General features: G+C 52.0%; 1 protein-coding gene across 1 annotated transcript in view; it reads right to left on the minus strand.

Annotated features, from left to right (window-relative positions):
- The window catches only part of GALNT2 (polypeptide N-acetylgalactosaminyltransferase 2), a 197305-nt gene that overhangs the window by 35516 nt on the left and 152224 nt on the right, over nucleotides 1-9565 (minus strand). Inside the window, exons 7-10 of the mRNA XM_019632150.1 lie at nucleotides 7968-8089; nucleotides 5788-5875; nucleotides 2297-2384; nucleotides 1106-1209 (exon numbers count right to left, since the gene is read on the minus strand). Coding sequence (XP_019487695.1) covers nucleotides 1106-1209; nucleotides 2297-2384; nucleotides 5788-5875; nucleotides 7968-8089 — 402 coding nt within the window. The remainder of the gene's footprint in view (nucleotides 1-1105; nucleotides 1210-2296; nucleotides 2385-5787; nucleotides 5876-7967; nucleotides 8090-9565) is intronic.

Here is a 9565-nt window from a genome sequence, read left to right on the forward strand (position 1 = left end):
CACAACTAGACTGAAGAACAAAACAACAGCAACTTGTCTGTTCCCCTTCCCCCAATTCCCCAGCACTGTTCCCTTCCCCCCAATACCCCAATAAAAAAAAATCTTTAAATAAAAAAAAAAAACAACCAAAAAAAACCAAAACAACCGGGAGTTTGGCTCACGGTCCTTTGACCTGGTGTCATTACTGAGTCTGAGCTTCAACTTCAGTCGAGGTGGAGAAACACCCCACAGATAAGATGTTATCAGTAACTTTAATATCATAAAATGAGAGAAAAATAGTAGGTAAGGCTAGTGTTTTGTTTTAAACTAACAAAAAATATCAAAGGTTCTGTTACAAGTAAAAACAACTAAGAATTATAGTGGCATCATTTTTTTCTCCTTCTCCCTGCCTCCGTGCTCCCAGGGTGCGCCCACCCAAGGGCGAATGTAATTTAATAGTGTCAGGAGCTGAAAGGAATCAGCTCAGAACCCTAAGCCCTGCAGTGAAACTTTCAAGATTTTTTATCTTTATGCAGTAACTATGATGCAGCTACCAATGTACAGACCAAAGTCTACACAATTTCACTGTCCCCAAATCTGGGTAAAAATGATTTGCATGGGTTATTTTAAAAAAAATCGTCAAACTAAACAGAACCGTTCGTCAGGAAGGGACTCAGCACTAGGGCCTCCCCATGCGATTTCCACGCTTCAGTTCAGCCCGCCCACCAGCCTCAGCACAGAGCCCTGTCCACTCTACACAGCGAGAAACGAACTCTCCGCCCTAGATGCTCCTCCCGTTTTTGTACGCGTGCTTTCCAAACCCTCAGATTCAAACGACATTGAAGTGTTTGCATTTCCCTTCAAGAGCTTATCTGTATCCTAGCATCCTGCCCTCTTAAAGCGACATACTTTAATGCCCAGCCTAAGACTCTTAAGGATAAAAGGGGTGGTACGTGTACTTATACAGAGACCAGTTATGTCCGAAGGTCACCGTAATGTCTTTAAAAGCAATTTCCCAATTGGCACCCTGTACAGCACAAACTCTTGCCTAACAGTCTTTGCAAAGCTTCCATTTTCATCTCCATCACTCTTGGTAGGCAGGAAAAGACATGAGGTTCATACGTACCCAGGTTTTCTCCTCCCCACACATCCATCATCATGTCGTATTTCCCCAGTTCTTCAAAATAGAACTTATCCATCACGAACAGCCCTCCAGCAATCATGGGGGTTCTAAAGAGGCAGGGCGGGCGGGAGGGAAAGGGAGAGACCAAAGGTCAAGCTCACCAGCACTGTTACGCCAAGGTCAAGCCCACACGCTGACCTTAAAAATCACCCATGGCACCGTTCTCTGCTCAGTGTTCTGGGTGCTCCACTGCTATGCCACTGCTGTCTTCAAATGCCTTCCCCACTTGCCCTGCTCAGACACCCCGCAGTGAGGGACTGGACTGCCTCTCTCCCACCAGTGACCACTGGGGTTGGGTGCACTCTGACAAGTGGCCCTAGGCAAGTTCTAAGCCTTTCTGTGCCATCGTACACACGCTGTGCCAGCGTGCAGCCAGTGCACGTGGGGAGCTCGGTGATGCCAGCTGTCTCAGCGTCATCACTGCCATGCAGCAGGCTCCTCCTTTGCCAGGTGGACCCACCACCGCCTCACTTCCCCATCAGCTTGGGAAGGGTTAACAGAAAGTTCAGGAAGCCCTGCCTTGGTCCCAGCAGAGGCGCTGTAAGAAACATCTTGCTACAGATGCTGGGAACACGCTGCCAGAGAGGTTTTGGGGTACCAGTCTGGAGCAGCACCCTCACTTATCCGGCAACCGCGCTGAGCTCTGAGTGTAGAGACAGCCCACAGTCCCACCCCACAGAGGCACACCGACTCCCAGCATGAACCCCAGGCCTGGCCTGGCGACCTTACAGCCAGGTGGTCATGAGGACAGGCTGCTTCCTTGTGGGCAAACGGGACAGTGAACGAAGGGCAGAGGACCAGGAAGGCCTGCAGCAGAGGGCACTCACACTCGCCGGACCCACCGCCCTTCCTGGGTCCCTGGGGTCAACTTGAAGACTTCACCCCACAGAGGAAAATGCTCTCCCTATGAAGGACGAGCACACAGGCCTGGCAGCTTTGTCTTAGGGATACTCGCTTGACTTCGTCTGAGGAAAGGAGTCTCAAGGTACTTAATTCTGTGATATGCTGGCAAATCCCCCTCTGAACTAAGATGAGGAGGTGTGGGGGGCACATGCCAAAGGACCCCAAGGGGACGTGGTGCCCAAGCTCGGGTTCTTAGCTGTGAGGGGCACCCCAAAGGGCCCTGGCACTTACTTTATGGGGGCAACCGGGTTCCCTTGCCGGGATCTTCTCTGCTCAGGTGTCATGTAATCCCATTTGAACACCAAGTTCCAGTCAAAACCTGCCAACCACACAAAAGAAACACAGGGTGTTGACGAGAACGGCTGTGTGCTCTCGGCACCACCACCCCTCACAGCTTAAAAATATCAGATATTTGGATGAAACTCAATGAAAACCAAACAGTACAAAAAACACAACAAAACACAACAGAGAAGCTGTGGCGAGAAGACAGCGAGTGGGGGCTGGGCGGCAGAGCAGCGGAGAGGGCACCCAGAGAGCCTCTTTCCCCTAAAGTTTTCCCAAAACAGAAAACGTGGGCCAGGCGTCTCCAAAATGAGATGTGTACGAATAAATGTGAACTGGGAAGAGGGGTCTGTGTGGTGACACCAGGAGGCAGGGGGAAAATGAGATAAAAAAATCTGCCACCTTGCCTCCAACATGAGGGGACAAGACGATGGGGTCCCTGGCCTGTGAACTCGATCTGTTCAATCTCTAGCTTTTAAATTAATTTCCGATTACAGTGGACACAATATTATGTTAGTTTCAGGTGTACAGCACCCTGATCTGCTGTGTGGATCCTTCAATGCCACTGGGTTGCAACTGAATACATCTGAGCCAAGAATTGCCTGGGGCGAGGAGCGAGAGGGAAAGACATTGATGAAATGAGCCGAAAGCAGCAGCAGAGTGGGCAAGCGAGCTTCGAATTCTGGGACGTTCAGCCCCTGTCCTCATGGCGGGAGGCCTAGGCCTGGCACCTGACACCGTTTCTGTTTGTGCGACCTGTTCACTATTGATCCTCACACATTCGCAAGCCCCTGGCCCCCTGCTGGCAGCTCTCGCCCTTACCCAGAAGGGACCCCACAGAGAGCCGCTGGTGCCAACACACCCTGCCTGCTGCCGCTCTCCAGATGTGTGAGGAGAGCACTTCTGGTGACACTGGCTCACCCGACTGCCTTCTTGAGGGTCTGACGGCCATGCCCAGACACTGCAGGGCCACCAACTCCCGGCTCTGTGCCTCTCAAACTCTCTGCCACCATCAGGCTACGGGCGGGGCTTGTGCAATGCCCGAGTGTGGGCTGCTCGTCTGCGCACTCTGAACACAGGGCCTGCCTGCCCCACAGCCCCGGTGTCTGCAGCCCGGGCAGGGCAGGACGGGAGGTGGGGGCTTGAGGCCGCCTGGGCGGGCTCAGCACACTTTATGGCACACCCAGAGGCCCGGGACCAAAAAGGCCCCCAGCTGTCACTGCAGGGAGAAGCAGGCTAGCAAAGAGGGAGCAAGTGGCTGGGGCGCCAGGCAGTGGGGACAGTCACACAAGAGAGAAAACTGACACAGGCCCCACCCAGGTTGACATCTTGAGGAGCCCACTCTCCCCGAGGCAGAGGACCTGCCTCAGACACGCCAACCACAGAAAAAGTGGGCTGGCCGTGCCTGTCGCCAACAGTGGATGCAAAGACCTCAACTGGCCAGTCCACATAAATTACCCATAGTTTTCAAATGTTCGATATAATTTTATTAATTTGGTCCAAAGAGATAGGCTATGTTACATTTTAGGAATCTGCTAAAGATGCCATCCTTGATTTTTTTTCCTAAAGGGATTTCGTAAAATGCTCTTCGAGGGAGTGTGGCCCCTTATTCCGGTGCAGCAGGAGGCCTGCACCCCACCCCAGAGCACCTCGCGTCCCCACGCCTGTCCTGACACAAGCAGCTCCGTGGAAGAAGGGGAGCATGGAGCCTGGGCTCTGGCAGTCCTTGGGGACTTTCTCAGTGGCGAAGGCTCTGTCCTCTCTAAGCAGCAAACCCCTCACTAATTGTTGAGCATCTCTCCTGAATTTTATGTTTCCCAACGTAAGGACGGTCCTCCCAGCACGGATGACCTCTTGCTGATGCCTGGGGACGGGGGAGTTGCCTGTCACACCCCTGACCTCACACCGGCCATTCTGACCCCTTCACTACCCTCTGTGGCAGGACAATTATCACCCTACTTCTCAAATGGGGGTGCTGAAGACAGAGGTGAAACGGCCCACCCACGGTGACATGGCCTGAGAGAGGCTCACTCACAGGTCCCAGCACTATTTCCTGAGGATGCGCCCAGTCTAGACAGTCTTACTGCCTTCTTTTCTGATGCTAGGACTGTCTGGAACAATCCATCTTCTAATAAGCTCAAAATGCCAGGAGGTGGGAGATGAAGCCCTTTATCTTACACAAAGAAATGGATGCTGGGAGGCTAGACAAGAACTCCCTGGTGGCAGGTGCCAGGGTCAATAATGACCAACTCGCACAAACAGGCAAGGCTTCAACAGCTCTTTAGTGGCTCAGGGCAGTCTTTGCTGACCTCTGGGCTCTCAGTCGAGTTCTGAGAGGCAAGTCTGCCAACCAGCTGAGTCTCAGAGCATCGAGTGTTTACTCCTGGGCTGTGGCAGAGGCCTGGGGAGCCTAGGCCACCTCCCTCCACATGCACAATCCTGGGACACAGGGACAGCTGGCAAGAGCCACGTGGAACACGACCAGTTCCTGAGAGTGGGGCTGGTGGGGCTCCTGTGTGTCTGTCAGAAGCACCTCGTGTGTGGTCCAGGAGTCACTGGGGGTCCACAGACCCTTTCAGGGAGTCCACGACATCACAACAACTTTTATGTTTATATTAAAGTCTTATGTCTCTTTCAAGCTCATCCTTTCAAAAGCACAAGAGGGAGAGTTTCAGAAGCTGCAGGACGTGTGATCTCTGCACTCTGATGGACAACAGGACTTGATTCTCAACCATTTCTCAGATTTACTTTCTAATACAGTAAATGCTGATGTTATAACCACATGATCCAAAGTTATTTGGGGCCCGTAATCATTTTAAAGAAGGTAAAGAGAGTATTACACAAATCATTCTGGGGGCTCCGCGGAGGGTGGGTTTGAGGGGACGCATCCAGAGGCTGCATCATTCAGACACAGGGTTACCCCGAAATGATGCGGGTGGTCTGAGTGGGGAGGAGTCACACGTTGGGGGTAGAATCGGCAGGACCTTGTGATGATGGACTTGGGTGGTGACCATGTGTCCACTGGGGTGACGAGGCAGATGTCCCTGCCGCCAAGGAGACGCGGGCTATCCGAGGAGCCACTAGAGGAGGGAGGTGCAGCTGGGCTCCGGCCCTTTCAACTCCTCGAGCCTGAGCTCTGGGTGTATGTCACACCTGCCTGCGGTCCCGTCTCCGACACCCAGGGGGAGGCTACACCTTCTGACTGAAGGTGACACCGGCACTGTGTGCTGAGCCTTGAGTCACAGCAGCAAAGGACGGTCAGGCGGGCACGAGAGGCGTGGGAGACGGGAACCTCTTACGGGGCAACCGTCCTCTCGCGACGGGACTCTGCCCGGAACACAGGCCTGGCCGAGTGAAGGCTGCTGATGTGAGAGGGGGCGGCGCTCCGATGCAGCGTGGACGGGAAGGGAGGACAAAGCGGGGGATGCAGCAGCACCTACCGCCTTTTAGGTCAGCAGACGCCCCCACGTACTGGAAGTTGTCCATGTTTATGACATCGATGATGGGCGACACCACCCGAGTCTTGTCCTGGAACAAATAACAAAGGACAGAGGTGGATACCAACAACAGAGCCAACAGCCCCAGCCCACAAGAGATGGCATTTGTGTCAGGCAGCTACGGGGCAGCCGGTGCCCACGTCCCTGTGCCCTCTCAGCCAAGCGCCTGCTCTTTGCCACCACAGACAGGACCCATTCTGCACCGAGGGACGGTGGCCGCGGCGGGCAGAGATGCCCATGGGCAAGGGGCAGTCCAGGCTCTGCTCATTTGGCTGAAGGCCTGGACCATACCAGGAAGTCCCCAGAGCCCTTTTCAGTTTTCCCAAACATCAAAAATTCCAACTGTGGGGTTGCTTTCATTCCAACAGCATCTGAGCTCAGGTATCTGTGAGCTGCATGCAGGGGAGCTCGGGGGTGGACGCGTGGCTGAGATGCACACACAGCGAAGTTGGGAGCGTGTTCCTCTGGACATACGAGGGGCTGTGATGTGCAGTGTCAGTGTTATTACAGCAGCAGGTAAACCAAACCGACCAGAGAAGTCCAGGTTCTCAGTCTGTCTAACCTGCGAGTCTACGAACAGAAACCGTCCCGAGAGACTGAGGCATCTCTCCATGGCGCACTGCCACTCTTCCGGTAGGAGTTTGGGACAGAAGGCCTTTTCACTTCCTGCCCTCTTTACAGTCACGTGGTTGATATCGGTGAGAGGCACTGCCCCAGCCGACATTAACAGAGGAATAAGTGCTTTCCCGCGCCATTTAAAGAACACGTGTTAGCCAGAAGAAAGACTTCGGAAACCAGCCAGTCACCGAATTGGCAGAGCTCAGAACATAATACAGCAGAGAAATACCGAGAGAGGATGAAGCTCTAATGGCACCCAGCTGCAGTATAGGGAAAGAAAGCCCGCTACTGTGCTCAGAGAGGGACAAGTTCCCTGCCCGCCCCGGCCTGCGCCTGGGGGTAGGAGCCAGAGGACACAGCTGCTCTGCCTGTAAGCCCACTGCATTTATTCTTATGGCTTCTGATACGTCTGCACTTAGTGAGAATCACTCCTCTCAGCTTTTTCCACCCTTCCCACCCTTTCGGAAGGAAGGGTCCTTGAGATGTAAGTACAGAAGCCAGCGGCCTTCTCACATGCTAATATCGTGGCTGCAGCTTTCCTATTGCCCCTGCATTCCCGGAGGCAGTGGTGGAGGGCAGGTTGGGCGGGGGCAGCCAGACGGGCTCTTCTCACAGCAAGCAGGTGGGTGCGTGCAAGGAGGCTCAGCCAGGCGAGTACTGACACCTGCCTTGCGATCCTGCCCTGCCACCTGCAGGATTTTGGATGTTATTAAAGTTCCCTGAACCCCAGTGTTCTCATCTGTCAAATGGGGTAATACCTGGATTAAAGGTCATGTACAGTGTCTAGCGTGAGGTTAGTACTGGCTAAATGGTAGCGAATATGATTACCAAAATGCCAGTAGCTCGTGGTGATTTCGTATTCCAGACTCACTGCCAGTCAGCTAGCCTGGCTGTGCCGTAAAAGAATGACTTGCTCATTTTTCGTTTCTCTAGTACTGCAAGTTTGCTTTATCACCCAAGGAAGCGATTTCTTAGTAGGGAGGAAAGAAAGTCAATAAAACAAGCAGAAGGAAAGAGAGATGACAAAAAGCCAGATGTAATACTAGTGATAATGCTTCTAAAAGACAAAGTTGCACAAAATGTGCCTGTGACCCACCCGGACAGCCTCCACCTGTCGCCATGTGGCTGCAGCAGCCCCTCCCCCTTCCCTTCCCTCTCACACCCCGCCAGCCTACAAGCCACTCTCACGGCCCAGGAGTCCCCACGGAGGCCCCCGCAGCGACAGCAGCAAGCACTCAGCTAGCCTCGCCAGGTGCCGGGCACAGTGTCCTGAGCACCCTGCCCTGCTGACTCCGGGAGCTGGCTGCAAAGCTGTAGGGAAGGGGGAACCTCCTAAGAAGAGGGTCTATACCCGTCAGGTGTGCACCAACCTCTGCTGGCCCTCGCCAACTACTCGTCAAGTGAGGTTCTTCCCAACTGACAGACTCCTACCGTGAGAACTAATGTTCCCGAGGCACATTTTCCCCTTTACGGCATCAGGGAAAAGCACCGCAAGCCTGCCTCACCTCGACCACCCTCTCCAGCAGGGGCTCCAGCCAGTGGTCGTTGCACTCACAGTGGCTGTCCAGGAACGTCAGGACCTTGGCCTGGGCTGCGTCGGCTCCCCGCACCCGTGATCGCATCAGGCCTGTGAAGGGGGGAGAACGAAGGATGTGAGGACAGCACGCCCAGCACTGTGCCAGCATCCCGCTCGGCTCTGCTGCCCTCTGGCTGGGCAGAGCTCGCCACAGCTTGTGTGGACGGGTTAACACTGCCCTGTGGTTGCCAAGACGGAGTCCTGTCAGGACTTTTTTATTAAGTCACTTGGATGACTGGGAAGACACCTTTCTTAGAACTACTGCCCTTCTGACAATGCACTTTACATAACTGAAGTCTCCTTTAGCAAGCAACTGAGATGTTTTCCTCTGACACAGGAATAGTTTTCTAATTAACCGGGCTAAAGAACGTGTCACCCAGACACTTTAAGTGCTAATGGTGCCGATTTCAATGGTGAAAATTAAATGGTAACAGTGTTGTAAATATCTTTGTATTCTAAGACTTTTCACAAGTCACATAATATATAAATGACAAAGCCCAACACTGTAGCTTTCACACAAAACTAGTTACACTACTGGTCAAATCAAACAATGTATATACTTGTGATCTGTGGCTAATGCACATTTTGATTATAACACAAAGTCTTTTCATAAATAGTGGATTTATCCCTAGATGATGAGGTCATAAATGTCTTTGCTATGTACGTTGAGCTTTAAATACGAAGGTGATATGATTATTCACAGCCAGTGAGGATAAGTGTCTTAAGTTTCTTTCTACAGAGTAGTCAAAATAGGTTTTTAGTGACTCTTACAGAGCTGCAGCTAGAGGAGGGGAAAAAAAGATTTCTAGTTCTCTTCACTCAGATAACAATTATAAACTCTGAGCAAAACAGAAAAAGCAACTATTGGAAAGGGCTAGACAGTAGCCAGGAGCAGGCAGAAACTAGAGAGGATTCACCCCTTGAAAGAAGAAAGTCACACAGAGTGAAGGCCATATTTATACAGTGTTCCCGAAGATGCTCTCCGACCTACAGCAACACAGCCTTTCTGGCTGAGTTGTCGGAGGGCAGAGCTCTGGGCCTCCAGGGTGGCTGGAAACTGAAGGACAAATTCCTGGAAAAGGGTAAGCCCCAAATCTGATGATAACCTCCCTTTAAGTCCTTGGCTGACTTCTGAACATGCAGGCACAGGGGAGACCCCAAGGAGTCTGTGAAAAGAAATAATTAAGAAAGCAGAAAGAATAGGGATTCCAGCTGGATTCACCACAGGGACACGAAGTTTGAAACCTTTCTACATAAACTCCAGAAGAAACACGTCTAGGAAGGCAGACTGTGTCTCAGGAATAAGGGATTCACCCAAGATATACTCATCCTAGAAAAGTACAAAGACAAGCCTATACAAGTTCAGGGGCATCAGCCAGTAATTTAACTGTCCAATATAACAAAGATCAACACTCTTTAAAGAAAAAGAACAGACGCTAGTGTTACTAAAACATATCATTTACAATGTCCATTATAAAATAAAAAATTTCTAGGCATGAGTAAAAATAGGAAAATGTGACCCATACC

Source organism: Hipposideros armiger, unplaced genomic scaffold (assembly GCF_001890085.2).
Source record: "Hipposideros armiger isolate ML-2016 unplaced genomic scaffold, ASM189008v1 scaffold_1085, whole genome shotgun sequence".
NCBI lineage: Eukaryota > Metazoa > Chordata > Mammalia > Chiroptera > Hipposideridae > Hipposideros > Hipposideros armiger.